Below are 19,853 nucleotides of genomic sequence, written 5' to 3'. Positions count from 1 at the left end.
CACAGAATGTGTAGAAGCTAACAATCTTTGGGAAATCCCTTGTTAAAACTGGGTTGTGATTGGCCATTGGTCAGAAATTCCTAGGAGGAACTGACAGTGCAATCACATCAGCCTTGTTTCAGAAGGGAAGCAAAAGCGAGAAACATCACCAATTTTCTTGAACACCAGCAGCCTTTTCAGTAACTCAGAGGTGGGATTTGAATACCTGTGGATCTCTGGGACAATAAAACAAATCTCAGGGTAGGCTCTTTAATATCTACTTGCATGAGAACCAGGAATTTTCCCTTTCCAACTCCCCTTTCTAACACAGGAACTCATCTAATATGCCCAAGAGTAAGCAGTAATATATCATGATTAGGGTACCTATAATTTTGTTAGAAAACTTTCTAACATGAGATGCTGAATCCGAAATAAGGTTCCTCAGTTTTGAATGTCATTACAATCTAATCACTGTATTGCCTGAAGGAGTTACTTGCCTACAAGCCAGCAGTTATGACTAGATTGCATAAAATATGTAGGAACAGAAGATATTCTGAGGAAGCACAAAAATTTATACTTTTTTTTTTCTGGCAGAAGCTTATTTCCAGAGTTAAATGAAATTGTAAATGAAGCAGGCTGTAAGAGAACATCAATAGCACAATGGCAGAAAAAGATGAATCTCCAAAAATTGGGAAGGAATTCCACAGATTAAGAGAGATGACCAGTGTGGTCATCATCATCATGCTGATTACATGTTTGTGTTAACAAAGCAATTAGGAAAAGTGAGAGATGACAATGAAAAACAAGAGGAGCAGCAATCTATATAAAATACTTTTTCCACTGTAAGAAATTCACATGGAGATAACAGTTGATGGATATACTGAAATAGAAGAGAAAGACTGAATAACTAATGATCTCCTCCATTTCACACTAACTGGATACTAGCAGGAATGCTTCAATGTACAGAATAAAAATACATAATTTGTCTTGTGCAAGATATTAAGAGATACTCATCATGGTTCTTCTTCACTCTTTAATTGCCTTGAATACATGTTGAAAGAGAATGAGGGTAAGATTAATATGGAAGAATTTGACATTGATGTCTTCCCCTTACAGAACAGCAACTTTCCACTATTGTGCCTTTGAGGCCCACTGTCAGAGGCACAGGATATTATTGGCACTTTTAAACTAAACCACCAAAAGTTCAAACTGATTCCACTCCAGAGCCTGGAGATCAAAGCTGGACAGACAGCCTCCAACTCATATTCAGACTGTCACTCAACAAAGGACTGCTGGCACACAGAGATTACCCACGGCGAGGCTTTTAATTTGAGAGGCCAAGGAGTGGGTGCCTGCATTTGTTCTGCTAAGAATATCTGTTCAAAAAGCATTTTCCAAGTTGTGTCACCTAGCACATCTCAGTGAAAGTCCTTCAGGATGCCATAAGACTTTGTAGACTAAAACAACTTGCTCCTTTCACAGAAATGAAATGCTCCATTAAAAAATAATTAATTTTGTTACAGTAAGAGATAATTAAATCAGCCAGCAGTTGAAGGCAGCTAATTGAGAACACAAATTCCCTTTCTGCTGCTGATCAAAACTAAATCGGAATTTTTAAAGATGGAGAAGGAAAAGTACCTGTTTTTTGATATGACATGGAAATAAGATATGTCACCTTTAGACTGAGACTTTTCTCAACCTCTATAATCTTCCCTATTTCACATTGTTGCAGGCTGTCAGTGACCTGATTTAACCAGTTAAGTAAAAAAGACATGATCATTACCAAAAGCATACAGTAAGGAAAGTAGAGACTGAAGACACATTGCAAGAATCTGTTTCCCTCCCCTCCCTCACCACTACTGTAATTGCCTGAGTAGAAAATGCAATATGAAAATTTCCAGTACATTCATACTCTTGGCCTTTTGTTTCACTGTTTGGTTTTGGCAACTTCTTGCTGTAGAGAATGAAGAAAAGGCAGAAAAGAAAAATTCATCCAACAGAGGAAAAGCAGTCACCAAGTAACTTGGAAATCAGGGCTAAAAGGCTTTGAGAATGGTTCTGCAGTCAACAAGCCTCATATTGTATTTGGTCAGGAAAGTATTTTTTCTTTTATTTATATTGTATAATTCTTCTTTCATTCCTATTTTTCCCAAGACTACCAGTATCATCCTGCTTTTATCTTGCATGTAAGAGTCATCACTTTGCTGAACCTCATGACACCTGTGTAAATCAAATAAAATGTCCCTGCTAGAGTTAAGAGCTTTGTTTTCATGACTGCAGGCACAAGGACAGAGACAGAGCTTTGGAGTCAGACATCCAAATGAAAATCCTCTATTCAATAATACAATGTCAGGTTAGTTTTTGTCTCTGTGCTGTTTTCCCTCTTCCTGACTGCAACATGAAATGACTTCATCATCATCACGATTTCATAAAACAATTTATGTGAGTTTGCTGTGATTCCTTGAGGTGAAGTCTCAAGTTTTGAGGGAGGACAGCCTTGTATTTTATCAGGCTGAATATTATTGCTCCACTTCTGAGAACCACAGATTTCTATCTTCTCCTTCTATTCAAGTTCTGCTTTTAATCAGAGACACTTATGACGGTGGATCCTGAGGAGTGGAAGGATTTGTACTCTGTTTCCCCACTATCTTATACATGCTACATCTACTGATTTGCAGATATACATATTGCTGTCACTACAGGACATAACACTTTCTCAAACAATATTTAGATTATTGCCACTGCTGCTATACCATTTACTAAGCCTTGCCACAATTCCCAGCCATGCTGTTGTGGGTTTTTTTTCATCATTCAGCCAGTCAAGATATAAAAACCTGACATAAAGAGCCATTTTGCCATGTGAGGATTTATCTAGTGCCCACAGGATACTAAGCCCAAACAGTCAAGAACACCTTGATGAACTGATATCATAAATAATGTTTAAGACATAGTCACAGCTATAGTGGTAGAACACAGAGAAATAAATGCTCTCTGGTAGTAATACTTCATACTATTCTATAATTGGACATATATCTTGACAAATTCAGGAATTTAAAAGCTTTCTAATTACCCTTCCTCAGACTGAGCAACTTCATGAACAAATTGATTTCCAGATCGTATTAGGCAGAACTTGACTGCAAATGAAAAGGTCTTTAGCACAATGAAACCCAGCTGTTTAAAACACCCTACATCATACAGAAATTCCATGTGACAAATTGAAAAAAAAAAAAAACCAACAGAGTTCCAGGCACATACTTCATTATAGGTCATGAACTAGGCCAATTTTAAGAGAGAGTGTTAAAGGCTAGTTTCAAGGCTTCTGTTATTTTCTCCATTCTCCCCAGAGACACACTATTATTTGGTTTCACAGAGGAATTGCTTTTTATATCAGAAAAAAATCCCAAAGCAGAAGGAAAAAATATCTGATCTGACAAGCATTGCAAACACAGTTAACAAGCTCCTTTAATTATCCTCCTAAGATTTTCCCATTTGTACTCTGATCATCATCTTCTTCACAAACTTAATTATGCCTCATTTGTTCTTGCTGCACTACTCTCAGTGAGTATTCCAGGTGGAAAAAAGGCGCCTGTTTGTAACTAACCTCAGGTAATTGTTTTGTATTTTTTTTATTTTCCTGTAGAATAATTCAGAGTTTTTAAGAAAAAATATATATACAGGAGTATTTTTGGGCAATATGAACATTGAGTAGAAAGCCAAGGTATTTCCACATCAGAAAAGCAAAACTCAATGGCTATGTTATCAGCCATCCATCTGAAAATTATCACTAGTCAGATGATTAAATAAATGAAGAAAATCATGCTGTTATCATCTGCATTTCAGAGATCAGTATTAATAAATTCTGATTCCTCAGCAGAGGAAACCTTTCCACAAACTTGACCTTTGAGAAAGTCAGAAAGAAGAGCAACTGGGAATAAATGTGCTTCGTGAGTCAAATACTGAGACGTGAACCTAGTCACTATTTAGAATTTATGCACTTCCAGCACTTTTAAAGTGCATAGGAATTACTGTGTTCTGACTGAGTACAGACTGAGTAAATACCCCTGAAGAACAATTTAAGCCTGATGAGTTTCTTCTAACTTTTCAAGTCGTAGGTTTGCCCCCCTACCATGCCTGAACTTGATTTCACCTAGGCTGCTTTTTGAGACACATTATTCTTATTTAATTAACCTACTGAGACACATGACTGCTGCCCCGAACTCACAAGCATTTTTGATTACAATGAAATGCCAAGGCTTAAAATCTAGCAGTCTATAAAAGCAACTAATCTTTTCACATTAACCAGCCTTCAAAACTGAAACAGTAAAAATAAACATTTTTTTAAACATTTTTAACATAAAAATTCCACAAAATCCTAAGCTTTAAAATCGTCAAAGCTAAGTTTCTAATTTTTTTTTAAATGCACACAAGACAGCATTAGAATACATTCCATTCCATGCCTTACCTGAACCAAATTCCATCCCTTCAGAGATTCAGCAATGATAGAAGTAACTGTTGCACATACACCACCAAAAACCATCAGATGATTAGGTCCAAATTTTATTGCATCATAGAAGGCTTTGAGTCCTTTTGCATTGTCACACTGGAAAAAAAAAAAAAAGAGAGAGACAATATTCAATGTCACAAATAAATTAACTAAGAAGTAAACTGCTGAGTAGTTAGTTGGGCAAGAAAAAAAAATCAGGGGTTCCACAGACATAAACATAAGACCTAAACAGGAAAAATTCGAGCACTCTCTTCTGGACTCCTAATGAGCCATAGTAAAAGAACAGGAAAAATGCCTCATCACAAAACCAGAACAAAACCATACAAAACCTCATTCTACAAAACTAGAATTTTGCTACCACCATTTGACAAATAACAAAAAATTCCAGTAGCAAATGGTTCTCCAAAACATTCTCTCCATTTAGAGCTACCATTTCCCAAAGCAAAATTTGTAATTTAACACCGGATTGTCGGCAGGGCTTTCATAGTTGGAGGAAAGTTTGAGACTACTGATGGTCTCTGTAAAGAAAGTTCTGTCTTTAAAGAAGACTCCTAAGGAGCTTCAACATAAAGTCCAACCTCAGTATTCTGTGCAAAAATATGTAGCAGAGAGCCTGTCATTTAGGAGTGTAGCACCAAGTCTTCAAAAGATAAAATATTCTTTTGAAGTGCTAAGGATTAATTGTTCTGCTCTCATAGCTCACAGAGCTTTGAGTGGCAGGCTGGGCTAGATGACACTCTGAGGTCCTTCTAACCTGACCTGTTCTTGGCTTCCCTGATAATTAGCTTGATCATTATTTCAGGTGTAGAGGATTTTATTGAAAACTCAGACCAAGACTGAACATTAGGAAAAAAAGACTCATGCTAGTCAGTATTGTAAAAGATATATCAATCCTTGAATAAAGTAGTATTAATAATTCATAATAACCCTAATTCCTAAGCTTACAATAGAGTATTAATAAATTATGTGCCTAAAGGTTGAACTTGATTCCAAACCATACTGGAAGTCAGAAGTACCAACAGAATACAATAGCAGCTGCCACTGGTCCACTAACAGCCACTCCTATCTCTTTTTGAAACACAAGTTTTCTGCCCTCTTTTGCCTCCTCTGCAAAGTCTTCCTTGAATGTACTCTTTATAAGAACTATCACACACCAGCCTCCAATATTTCATTATGACTATTCAATAAAACAGTTCATTTACTATCAGCATCCAAGTAGTAATTGTATTGCATTCTGCAGAGAGAATAAAGATTTTGACTAAGAAGTTTGGAAGCTTATATTAATCTCCTTACTGAATTAATATGCTAAAAGAAAAATTATTATATTTGCATTCTATCTGCAAGAATAGAATTATTGCTCCCACTTATTCAAAATGATACAGATATTTAATGAATAGACTCCCTTAAATTGCATAATATAGCCCAATGCTTTCTTTCTTAATGCAGAAAAAAACCCCAAAACTTCTCAGTACAGCAGAGGCTCCCCTGTCAGTTTAATGTGCTGGTGACAAGCTCACATTGTGAGGGAATTAAGACTGTGATCATTGGAAGAAGCAGCATCCTCCATTCTTACTCCTTCACTCCCTACTCAAAGACCAGTTTATTCCAAGTGCAACCAGAAGGCTTAGCTACTTCTTAAATCTAAAAGCAGCCAAGGACACAGAGCTTTAGGTATCTGCACTTAATTGACATTTAGCCAAGTATTTTCCCTCTTCCACCTTATGACATGAAGCTGCAGCAGAAGAGATTGCTGAACTGGTTTTCGTACCAACTTAAAACCAGTTACTATAATTATTTTTATTTTTTTATTAGGTCACATGTAAAATGCATCACTAAGTAGCAGTTTGAGAAGAATATAAGCCATGTATGAAACACAAATTATGTTAATAGTAAAATAACTGTCGAAAGTTGCAGCCTGTGAAGGGCCATGTCAAAGTTATGAATAAATAAATGATAAGCACTTATGGTATGTTACCTGAAATAAAATCCACCCTTACATCACAAAACATCTGATGCATTTTTAACTTCTATTTGCCTACAAAATGTTTATCCCTGCAGTAAACTTAAGAAATTGTGGGCTGCAACAGGTCAGCTTGCTGGGAGGTCCAGAATTGGTATAAGATCTTTCTAATTTGATTTTTCATGGTTATGAATATACTAGCATGACAACCCCTTTTCAATCACACAACAATTCTCTTGGGAAGGTATGCCAAAATGTTTGCTCATCTCTCCCAAAGTGAAAGGTTCACGCTGCTGAAATATATTACTGGTCAATCAAAAGTACCTACAATAACACCTGGGCTTCTCTTCAATGTGATTCAGTTAAAGGGCTACCATGTTTTCACCTTTGTACTTTCCTCCTGACTAGTCTCAGTTCTCCCTCTTCTAGGCCACCATGAATAATTAGAGTAGACTCTGCCTATTCCTTGAGCAAAACTGTCTCAAAAGTCTAAAGTATGTCTCAGAGATAAAGAACAAGAACTTAATACTGTGGCTGGCCACACTGGACAGAAATTAAAGGAAAAATGATAAAGATGGGAGAAAGCAGACTCTCACATTTGTTTAATGTCACATTTCACAACATACACTGTGTATAACATTCTTCCCTGCAAGCAACAGAACAGTCTGTCACAAGCATTAAAGAATAAACATTCAGATAAAAATAATAGCCCTACCAAGCCAGACAGACAAGCAGGAGAAAAGGTTTCTTCCTGCCTCTAGTCTGAGGAGCATATTCTAAGTGAGCTCCTGGAGCCCTGAGAACAACTGGATTTTTTCAGAAATCCCAGGTGGCCACCACTGCTGCTCATGGTCTTCAATTCCCAAACCCTACATATGTAACCATACAAGAGGGCAGTGCTGTTGAAAGACATCGCCTAAATTCCCATCATATTGCCACTCAACAACTTGCTGAATTGTTGTCTCCAAGTGACTCCAGCTGGGTCCAGGGAAAACCCTTGGCAGCAATCTACAAGACAACTCAAGACTGTATAAGAACCAAAATCCACACTAAAAAGCAAAAGCTAGAAAGTCCTGGCCACATGATGATGACAAGAAGCTGATTGTCTTACTAATTGTAGCATGACTGATAACAATGAAGGGGAGAGAATCCCTCATAAAAAGTCACAAACTTGCATCATGAAAAATATAATCTGAAGGAGCCAACACTGCTTTTACCACTAAGTTTTGATATTTTGCCTGAATTGTCATCAACATGTCTACTTCACTGACTTGAACTCAGCCAGCTCCCTTTCAAGCCATGTATAAAACAGGGCAGCTATGCTGTGCCCCTGAACTTGGCTGCACATTGAAACACTGACCATGGTTGCAATACATTTACCAAAATTAGAATTTCAAGTACATGTTATTTGCCACTTATCACAATTTTCTTCAGGAGAAGGGGCTGAGAACTGCCTACCCCAAACACATTAATTGCTGTGCTTACTCTCAGCCAAAAGCCAGGAATAAGCAAAATATAAATAGCAAACATACATATTAATGAAATAATTACATTAAGTGTATCTCTTAGCACACTGACTTGATACAGACTACCTGGAAAATTCACAAGGGAAAATACAACGAAATCACTAAGCAAAGGTTTGTGAAGTGTCCTGCCTCTTGCTATGACAAAGACAGCTTAATATCACAGCTGGCATCTGACAAAGTGTACATAGAACTGCCTATTTTAATTAGGAAAAATAGCCAGATGAACTGCTGCAAAGGAGAAGAGTCAAAGGAATTTGTGGATTGAAGTGTGAACCTTCCTGAATCCTCTTCAAAGGAGCAGATAAATGACAAAGAAAAACTATAATCCTCCACTGAGAAAAGGATGTGAATACACAGGGAGGAAGAACTGCCTGAGGCGTTAGGGGTGCACACAGGCAAGAAACATTTCTGGAGAGAACAGCACAGCCGCTGAATACACAGGAGAGACCTCCCACCTACCCAAAGGCCCTCTGCAGCTGGGAGAAAGGATGTCCCATGTGAAGGCCCCACATCACTGAAGTCAGGAGAAGCAGCAGGAGTGACCTGTGAGGGTTGTTGGCTGCCAGGAGGGCTGTCTGGCAGACAGAGAAAGCGACACTGGGGTGTGCACTGAAATCCTCATGGCCATAAGCATAACGCACTGCAAGTCCTTGGTGCACAGAACAGAAATTCATGTGGCTCTCATACAATAAAAAGTTTTGCCAACTCCATAACATCGACAGGTTTGAGTAATTACAGGGCTAGCACAACAGCAGATACTTGCAATTTAACTGATCTTGTTGGAGTCGCACAGCAGTGAGCATTGCAGGGACAGATACTCTGGTCACACGTGTGATTATGTTTAGATTTCTAGCTGTTGGATAGCTATGCTGAACTGTTTCTCAGCAAGCTGTATTCTGGCACAACTACACTTTTTCTGAGTAAAAGTAAACATGAGGAACTATTTTGGTGTCTATTGAGCTACTGACAATTGATGGTAGAGAGCCTTTATGAAAAGAGGGACTAACAAACAGCTGTCATCTGCATAATAAAATATCCAACTTTATCAAGTGATATCAGAGCTTTCAGCAGCAATCTGCCCTAAATGCTCATAAATATTTTAAGAGACTTTGAACAAAAAGAACAAAGGTATGAAGCCTTATTCCTATCCTCTACAAAGTCTTGCCTAGAAACATCAACAACTGTGTTACAACATCGGCTCAAATGGAGCTAAGAGATGAGGAACACCAACAATTATTTTAATTTAATTTTCACTGACTTCTTTAAAGTCCTCAATAAATACAGACAATTCAGTGAAGAACATATAGACAACTGCTCAGAGCTACAAAAAATGTCAATCAATTTGGCAAACTCTGCCTGCTTTATATGGGCAGGGCATGCTTCCCCTGAGGTTTGTCTCTGTTTTCATGTATCTGTGATTTTGGTACTTTAAAAGCCAGCAATTATATTTTTGCATTTAATTGCTGTAGCTGGATTTTCTCTCCATGAGTTTGTATGACTGCTCTTGGAACCTCCACTTTGACAAACACAGCATCTGGTGACAACATAATTATCCATTGAAAGAAAAAGCACTACTTTTCAATTGTTCTAGAACACTTCACACTGTGCAAAGTAGGTGTGAAATGTCTTGCCAGAGGATGTTATGAATGCTAAAAGTTCATAAAATACATTTCATGTATTCACAAATACATGAAAATTAATTGGACTAGTTCGTAGATCAAAAAATCAATTCAAAACTTCTTAATGGAGAGATGGCAATATTCTCACTAAACACTTGAATCACAGACTGCTGGTGGCCAGGATACTATTCTAGGGAAGCAAGACAAAGATCTCATCCTTTCCTGCTGGTGAACTGACAAAGCCAAGTACTTGGATCAAGTCTGGTCTGAACTGCTATAGCCATTCCCATGTTCTGCATTTGAAAAATAAAAGCAACCCCTTCCAGCAAGTACACTAAACTTCTCTGTCTTAAAACTGAAGTTAACTCATCCCAAAAGGTTTCTGTATGTGATTTCTCTATCATATTCTAATTTAACTAAAATAATGCAATCATATTTAGCAATCATATTTGGTTTTGCTTTAGAAGGACTGGCAACAGCAGAGGAGGACTTAATCTATTCAGTGAAATATTTCCCAGTAAATGAACTCTTTTACCTTGACACCTCTTGACATACTTCTAGACTTTATCTAGCAACTTCTTTATCTGATTCTGCCTGCTGCACAGCTCACCAAGTGCTACCTCTAAGGTACTGGTGCTTGGCATCTCATTTAGCAGCTTATATTCTGCCTTGGGTCCCACCAGCCACTCCAATGACTGATCCCAAAGCAAGGGAGACCACTTGCTCCTCTGTCCACTTATGTCCTAAGAACCTGTCTAAACACCTTGTGAAGGCTCAGTCTCTTGCTCAAGACATTTTCTTTTTACCCAGTTCACTGTTTGGAACGGAGTTCACCAAGCAAGATAAACAAAGACTTCCTGTCTCTCCTTATAAGTGAATTATATTTACTTTTCCCAACAATACCCTTTTTTTATTATATGACTTATATTTTCAGTTTTGTTACTATTTCTTGGAGTATATAACATTTACACTGAATGATTCCAATTTAAGGACTCCAATATTAAATGAAATTGGGATGTAGCAAATAGATAAATCCTGTGTAATCAAAACTGACTCTGTCTATGTTTCCATCCCGATTAAACATGCAGCAGTATCAGATATTAATTTCACTTCCTCTTTTCAGAGTAAACTTGCATTCAGCTGGAAAGGCGAAGTCTTCTGTCAAACAAAGGTAAAGCTTTTCCCTGATGAGCAACTGTAACACACACAGAAGTTCAGAAGAACTTCTGAAGAAGCATTTAGTGTGTTTATGATATGAAAATCTCTCCCTTTTAATAATGCAACTATTGGTTGATGTGGCAAGGTTTTGGTAGCAGAGGAGCAGCAGGGGTGACTTCTGCGAGAAGACACCAGGAGCTGCCCCCACATTTTTCCCCAGAACTGACAGCCAGTTCTGGCCAGCTCCAAAACTGCCCACTGCCCAAAGCGGAGCCCATTCAGCTGATGAAACTCTATAGTAACACATTTAATAGGAGGCAAAAACGTCCCACTGTACAGCAGCTGTGAAAGAGGAACAAGAAAAAAGATATGAAAGCAACAGCCCTGCAGGCACTAAGGTCAGTGAGGAAGGAGGGACAGGAGATGCTCCAGGTGCTGCAGCCCATGGTGAGACAGGCTGGTGGCCCCCTGCAGCCCATGAGGGTCCATAGTGAAGCAGAGATCCACAGCCTTTTTCTTTTCCCTCATTTTTTTTTTCTCCTGGCTGTACCACCAGTCCTGTGCAGGAGCTGTTCGAGGGCCATACAGCAATGGAATTCAGGTAACACTGGCTAGGATGTAAGAAGTTGAGCAGGAATTCAAAACATAGTTACCTTCTTGTGAATTGCTAACAGAAAGCTAACTTTTAGGCCTTAGAGAGACCCTATTGTGCAAAATGAGCAATTAGTCAGATCCCACAGAACAAGTTCCTGAGTTTTGTTGGATTGTTCTGCAGTTGGACTTGCCATCTTGAATACAATTGGTGTTAGTTCAAGTGTTCCTGGACCAGAGGGGATATTATAACATCCCTATTGTATTGGCTCACCCACAACATACAGTCTATTTTATTTAACTTACTCACTTCTGCGTTTATCTAATAAAATATTACCCAAGATGGTTTTACAGATGTTTTTTAATTATCAGCATTACTTGAAATGGATGGATGTTCCCAAAAACAATATCCTCTTGAATTAGATTTTTCTCCAAGTATCCTTAAAGCTGCTTGTGGATGTTCACATTCAGAGTTTTATGGTATAAAAAAAAACCCCACAAAACTAAGTCTTGGTACTGTATTGGTTTTTTTCCTGACATTCTGGTGCTCAAACACCTATCAGATATTTTTGAAAATTCAGTATTAACAGGGAGACTAATACTTTGCTTAATTCTTCCTCCCAACCTAACCTATGCTCTCCATTGCCATTATGTTTTATGGAAATATGCTGCATTATGGAAAAGCATAAAAATTCCAAAGGAACAGTAAAATAATATATCCAAACATATTTAGAAAACAAATAATATATTCTGGTTTTGAGAATAAGCTGGCTTTGCTTTCTCCAGCTATTCCAATTTTTACCAAGAAGTTCAACATTACAATAGTTGCTAACAAAACAAAGAATTATTTTAATTATTCAATAATTGAAGAAAATATCTTCAGACTTTATTTTAATCAAAATACTTTGTAAAATGCCCCTAGGAAATCAGTTCTGTTTTTTGCATTTAAGTAACCTCAGAAGGTGTTAATTGCTTCAGGCACTTGAACCCCAAGATCATTATCACTTAAATTTATTGTTGCAATCTGCTGATTATTTTGTTGTCTCTCAGACACGTGCGGTAGTAGAATTACAAGGTATTTGCCAGCTGCTGCTCAAGTACAGACTGAGAGCTAAAGGAGACAATACTGGCAGGTTCAACACAGAGTCACTAATGTCAATTCTTCAATTCTGAACTTGTCTCTGTTTTTTTTCTTCCTTTCATTATTACCATTTATTACTTATCATTACACCGCCAGAAATAGTCTACGTTTTCATAGTCACATTCTGCTGAAATATTTCTGTTAGATTTCCTTTCATTCCCTCCCCAGCACTTTCTAGAATATAGGGAAGAATTCAGAAAAGTGAAAAGATGTGTCATTTAAATATGACACTGGATTTTGTTTTTCACATATAGAGTATGCAAAAGACAAGACTTAGCAAGAACAATCAAAACTAATACATCGTACTTCATTCTATGCTTTGAAAATAAATTTTCTGAAACTGCCTTTAAAGGTATAGTTTCACCAGTTTTCTCCTTTCCTTATGTTTGAAACTGACTATGTATTCAGTTTTAATAGCATTGGGTTTTTTTTCCCCAGGTAATTCTGGGAATAGGAAAATCATCTCATGCAGGGAAGGGTACCATCTCTAAGTGTGTCTTTTCAGTACACTGAAAATTGTTACGTACTAAAAAGGTATGCAGCAGTGCTCTTGACAGTAAATAAAATGAAAGACTGAAGTAAGAGAACAAAGAAGGAGAAAAAATCCAAATTCATAAATAAAAATCAAGAAGTTCTTGTAGGTGGAAGAAAATAGAGGTGCACTAGAGCAAAACATTTAAAGTACCAGTGATATACATGGTAGACCACCTGGCACCCCTCTCTGCAGTAATAAGCTGCAACTGGAACCAAGACAGGAATGCAAAGATATTTTGAAAAATCACTTGACCCTTAGCAAGCAGCAAGAAGCAGTTGTAGGGGAAGTCTGCTGTATGAATTCTTTCTTTATCATGACCTACTTACTCATGGAAAAGGCTTTATTTTTACAAAAAAGGGTAGGGGCAAAAAAAAAAAGAAAGAAATCTTTCTTGATACTTTTCGGACATGAAATTAAAAAATTATTCTGGGGGTGAAGAGATATGGAAAAAAGAAAAAAAAACAGAAAAACCAAAACTCTTCTCATCCTTCTGGTTAAGGGTTATGTTGAAATAAGGTCTCCCTTGTGTGCCTCTGTCATATGGCAACAGGGCCCATGTCTCAGTGCTCACAAACAGAGAAATTTCCAAATAAACATTCACCAGGGATGACAAGAGGCACAGATGACTCCAAGGCCCTTCAGAAATGTTCTTATAACTTCTGAAAGTCATTTACCTGGAAAATGTGAGACAATCTCTTAAGCTATCACAAGGATGTCTGTAGCATCCTTGAGAATATATTTGAATTTTAATAAAAGGTCCGAAAGCACCTGGCATTTTTGGAAAATATGATGAAACTCCTCTACTTTAGAGGATTATATTCAACATCAAGAGTGCTTAGTGGTATGTGTAGCTCCCAGCATGACTTTTCTGAAGAAATACTGTTTGAAAGAGGTTCTTTTTGCTGTGTGGTTTTGTTTTTAAATTCCCCAACCAGAACTTTCGAAACACAGACAAAAATCAGAATTAAAATACAGCTGACAAAGTAAGAGGTCAGAAAGGGCATAATGAATTAAGAATAGCAAAAAATAATTTTTTTGACTCAAAGGTCAAGAAAATCTGGTATAATAACCTCCATCACAAGTCCATGATTTTTAATTAAAATCTTTCTGTGATGTAAAACAGTTGAACTTTGTCCATAGTGAATGAAATTCTGCTAAGTTAATTTATCTAATGAGGAATAATGTGTGATCCTTTGGATAAACCACCATTAAGTTAGCCCATAAAAGCCAAATTAAATTCATGGTATGCTTTAATTTGGCTTGAATTAACATAGCATGAGACTACAATAATTTACCATTTTATAGAAGTCTTAGGCTGGAAATGGATAGAGTACATATCAGCACAGTTAGCATTATATTCTTTTTCCCCCTTAACACCAGGCAAAAGAAAAATCATGGAGAGAATAAAGTTTTATTTCAGCAGCTGCACAGATGGCATGACATTCAGCCTGTCAGTAGGCACAATGCTTCACAGTCACAGTTTTGGGAGTATGAAAAACCCCCAAAATCCCAGTGCTAATTAGCAACCTTGCTAACGAGAACCTGAGGTGCCATGGACTTATCTGCAATGGGGAGTTGACTCAAAGTTAAGCCTAAGAGGCAAAGAAAAGAGAAGGACCAGCCCTGGAAGTATGGAGAGACACTGGAATGGAAACCTGTTCAAAATGGTTTCCAATTTCATTAGCCCTGTAGGCAAGGTTGTCATAGGTATTACTTCAAGCCAAACTTAATTTGTTTTTTTCCTATCTAAAGGCCCTCCCTGATCTGAGTTTTATATAACTGGTAGAGATTAGGGACCACTTCAAAATCTTGAAGTGGTGGATCTGTCTGATATGTGGTCCTGTCACATTCATGCATGAACACTAAATTTCAATAGCTTTAAAGCTATAAAAGCAATATACTTCCTCCACACTGCAAATTGCAACATGATTAACAAACAGCTGTTCCTTTGCAAGATCAAGAAAAGGTAGCAGACTGACAAATAAATCCTCACCACTCACATTCAGCAGAGTAGTACAGGATTTCTACAAGCAGACTGACCAATGCTCTATTTCTTACAGCCCTTAATTAAGCTTAGTTAAGATTTTCTGTAAGTATTACTCACCTTGAAGTATTGACCCTTGGAGGTTCACTCCTTAGGCTCCCCCCAAAAAAGGCCATGTGACATAAAAATGAAATAGAGCTGAGCTGGGTGCAGGTGAAATGCCCACAGAGAGCACAGCTCAAACCTGCAGTTGACCCCAGGTCAACCACCCAGATGTTTAAAAGCAAATATATTCAATGCAAGTCTGAAATCTGCAAGCAAAATCCATCCTAGAGGCTAAGGTCTGCTAGCGTGCCCATCTTAGCATAATTAGGTCACCCTAATTATCTTCCTTTAGTTTCTTAAATGTGTTTCATGCTTGCGGCCCACTCACAACAAAATTTGTTCCTCACCTCCTTCCCTGCTTGCTACCCAAGATGAATGTAGGAGCCCAAGAACTGTTTTGTCTCTGAGGACACTATCCTCCTTCATAAGAAACCCCAACACGAACTCCCGCAGACATGTCTCACTGAACCAGGAATTCCTGAACCAGGAATTCCTGCTGGCTGTAACCAGCTCTACAGAAATCTCACTGACACACCATGAAGAAGTTCCAAACTACCAAATCCTCTGTCATCTGCCGAGTTGTCTTCCCACTGTGGTTATATTTGAAACTTCCCTGACTGCTGCTATTACTTTGGCAAGTAATGCTCTGCTATCCCACAAGCAAAGCTTATATGCATGAGTAGCATTCATCCCTGTGTAAATTGACTTTTTTAACTTGCCTAAATGCCACTAAAAATGGCTTGACTAAACTCTAATAAACTGTAAATGACTGAACTGCCTGAATCATCATAGTAGAAAAATCACTTACTAGTTCAGTAACTGGATAGAGAAACATGTAAGTTTTTCCATCTGTCTATGGAGATAACCCTGCCTTAAAATCTCCATGATTTTGTCAGACTCATTCAGTCCTAAGCTGCCCAGAGATAAAAAATAAATTAAAAAATCATGCAAATATCAAGTTCCTCAAGACAGCCTGCTTTCTTTTATACCATGTACTCCAACGGAGATAAATTGCTTTAAGCTTGTACAGGGAACAGTGCAGATTCTTGACATTCTTTTGCCAAACATGTACTGACTGTCACCCAGAATCTTAACAGGCTGAAATGGTAGAAAATGCTAATAGAATGATTCTAATCATTCTGTCAAGCATGGCTGACACTACACTGTCAAGCAAAGAAAAGTACTTTGTACAGCTCTGGATCGATTTTATTTTTTTACTGTGGCATCATATAGGTAGAGGAAGCAGTGTGAATGAGTTAAAATCTTACAATTTTTTAGGAGATAAAATGAATGAAAATGGGAAAGTCCTGACACGGTGAAATATTAAATTGACAATGACCTTGTCCAAGGAAACCACTCTCAAAATGAACCAGCGCTATGAATACCTCACGGGATTTCAAATGTCTTACTCAATATGACACTCAGAGTGTCTCAAGGGGAGCAAAGGGGTTTCTGTCATTAAAGTCTTCTAGTACAAAGTAGTGGTGCAGAAAAAGAGACCTAAAAAGGTTTTCTGTTGGTTACTGGAAACTGCATAAAAATTGGCAGCTGTGGAAGATGTTGGAGCAGGAGGGAGGCACAAGATCTAGCTCAAAACCAGTAGTGAGGATGTATACTAGCAAGACAGACCAGATGCCACAGTAGTGCCAGGAAAAGCATTCTTTACTTCGGTTGTGATCAGAAACACATCACCTGGCTGCCCCCTTTCCACAGCCCAATTAGAAGAGTTTATGCAAACGGTTCCCAATTCAGGTAAAGCAAGCTGACAAATTACTACTAATATTTACAGTTGTTTGAATATGACTGCTGACCTCACATGGAAATGGATGAGTTCACACCATCTCTTCCATTTTGTCAAAGCAGGATGTGTACTTTCACGTTTGTGCCAGCATGTGTATACAGGGACAAGGACAGAGGAGGACAACAGCCTTGCTGGCTGCCACAGATCTTCCTGCTGCCCTGATTTGACTGGTATGCTTTGAAGGTGAAGGACAACACAGCAGTTAAAAGGAAATCCTCTTTTCAAACAGTCCATATGTTAGCTTCAAGAATAGGATAATTTGGCAGTAGAGTTCCACGTACTTATCTTAAAAAAAGAAATCCACAAGCAAAGAAACAAGCAAACAGACAAAACAAAAACAAAAACCCTTCACCTCAAACAAACTAATAAAGCCAAGACAAATCTGCTCCAGCAAATGGAGCTGGAAGCACAAGTCAGCTTGCTGAGCTGAGAAGTACATGGTAACAAAATAACATCTCAGGTGCCAGTTCAAAAAAACATGGAAGAGCCTATTCCTCAGGTGCAGTGGAGACTGTATGCCCTAGAAACTATAAAACAAGTGGAAAAAAAGAGGGATCATTTCTTCCACTGCCTCCTATTTACACTGCTATATGCAAACCAATGGGAGACTGTGTAACAAGCCTCTTCTAATGTGTTCAAAATGTAGTTTAAGCTACTGTAGGAGTTGGAAGATAGGAGACTCCCACCCACAGCAAAGAAGAGGAGAGAGAGACAGGGATATGTATGAATCACAAATATTAACATGGATTTGGGTGGCATTGATGTGTTAGCATGCAAACATGACAGAGTTGGAAGGGGGAGAAAAGTGTCATGTCTCCCCTAACCACAAAGGCTTATTGACTGCTTTAAGCTCAGAATATTTCCACAGATATGCAGATATGACAAAACAAGTACACCTCCAGATTTCAGAACTCCTCATGCTTTAAATTAATGATGATAACATTACAGGAAGGAAACAGAAAATTTGTCCACTGCTTTCTCCACTGTGTTGCAACCATTTCTGTGAATTTCTTTTATTCATAAACTATGAACAGTGTGTGTACAACCATAAACATTAGAAAAAATATAAACATAATTAATTAATTGAGATTACAATAGAAAACAAATTTAGGAAAATTAGACTACAAGAGTTATTTGCAGTGTTACTCAGAGAAATTGTTTCCCAAGCTTGCATTTTAATGTTCAAATCAACAAACAAAAGGCTTTACAGCACTTAATATTGGGTACACAACCTACTGATAATCAACTTCTGAGTGCTGCATACCTCTGCTCTATGCCACAACATTTGGAAAAGAGATTATCAAAAACTTATAAAAGTAATAGTTCCTCTTTTTGACTCGTTCCTGACAGTTGAAGAAACTCTTTATAGTGCTGTTTTGATGTGTTTTCAACTTATTTCTGCATTAATTCTACCAGGTGTATTAGGAGCAACTTATACTGGTAAGCCCTGTATTCCTCACTGAGTAGAAAGGATTCACTTTCTAATCCATGATTTATCATTGGTGATAAATTTGTACATGCACCTTGAAATGTCATTAGACAGTCTAGCTTGGCCTTTTCAAAAACATTTAGCAGCATTAGTTCCTGTACCTTCTCAAGTCCAGAAAATACTGGGTAAGCTCTTAATACAAGTTCTTAGTGTCCACCCAATAGGGTGATGTGAGTCTAAATGCCATTTAATCAAAAATATGTAAAACAATATGAGTAAGTTATGTAAGATCTATATAAATTAAGCTGATATGAAGTTTTAGTGCAGCATAACAGCAACATTTAAGACAAAAAAAAAAAATCACATTTTTATCAGCTATCTGCATTAAAAGTGACATAATGCAAATAGTACTGCTTTCTATTTAGAAATAATAAATCAGAAGTGATTTTGGCACAGCTTTAATCTGTTAAAAATAATTTAATTTCCTTCCATTTGTAAACAGACCCCATTTAAAACCTCACAGAGTTTCTATAAGCCTTCTTATTAACATTACTCACTCTGTGACTTCTCACTTTTAGAAAATATTTATAGTTAAATCTTCAAAAAGGTATTTCTTCTGTTTAAAGCAAAGTATTTATTTTTCATGGGATGATTCTTTCCTTTTACTACAAGCCACCAAAACATCAAGACGTCAAGGACCTGAGAAGAATTTACCTTTTATTTCCACTTGATGATCTAGACAGAGGAACATTTCTAATTTAACTCAAATAGCTTCAGGACACCTTTAGCAAGAGAACAGAAGTGCGCTTTGTCCTGTCTATCTTGAGCCTGGCAGTTAAAAAAAGAATAATCTCTTCTGAGTGGCAAGACTGGACTACCTCAAGCTGAGAAGAGACACAAACAACAGGCTCTAAATATCAGCTAATGCTGTAAACACAAAGGTCAAAGTCAGCTAACCTTCTTGTTATGTTGAGTCCAACTCCTGCCAGCAAGTGTTTGTCAAACCTACCTTCCTTTTTAGACTTGAATCTAAAGGCACTTAACTCCGTGATGCCACTGATTTCTGAATAAATGAGTTTGGTGATATGCAAACATAAACCTCTCCTTTAGAGTCATTGATTAACTATAGGAAGCCAGCAAAATGGGTAATATTAGCTTAGAAAACTGCAATTGGTTACATGAATGATTCAAGAACTTCTTGCACAGAACAGAAAAAATGCAGAAGCTGAATGAGCTAGAAGGAACATCATGGCAACCCCAGAAACTGTGGGGCCAAGTGGAACGGGACAGAGGCCAAGACTTCCCTTACCCAGCTCCCCAAAGGACACAGCTTTCTACTTCAGGGAAGCTGCTGGAACAGCAAACTGAAGCCCTTTGCTCATGACTCATTTACCTGAGCTCAGCCAAGTCAAGCTCATGTTTGTACTCAGGAGGGCTCTGCTGCCCTTCACCGACAAGCCAAAGGTTTGTGTTAACAGCACCGTCGGGAATTTCATCAAGGCAAATCCAAAGTCTCACACA

The 19,853-nt window shown here is 37.8% G+C and overlaps 1 protein-coding gene across 1 annotated transcript in view; it reads right to left on the bottom strand.

The window, feature by feature from the left end:
• GABBR2 (gamma-aminobutyric acid type B receptor subunit 2) overlaps positions 1 to 19,853 on the bottom strand; it is a 457,858-nt gene that overhangs the window by 350,448 nt on the left and 87,557 nt on the right. Inside the window, exon 2 of the mRNA XM_063164404.1 lies at positions 4,442 to 4,579. Coding sequence (XP_063020474.1) covers positions 4,442 to 4,579 — 138 coding nt within the window. The remainder of the gene's footprint in view (positions 1 to 4,441; positions 4,580 to 19,853) is intronic.

This window comes from Melospiza melodia, chromosome 1 (genome assembly GCF_035770615.1).
Source record: "Melospiza melodia melodia isolate bMelMel2 chromosome 1, bMelMel2.pri, whole genome shotgun sequence".
Lineage (NCBI taxonomy): Eukaryota > Metazoa > Chordata > Aves > Passeriformes > Passerellidae > Melospiza > Melospiza melodia.
Note: the sequence above shows the minus strand (reverse complement) of the source record. Positions and strands in the feature narration are given on the sequence as shown.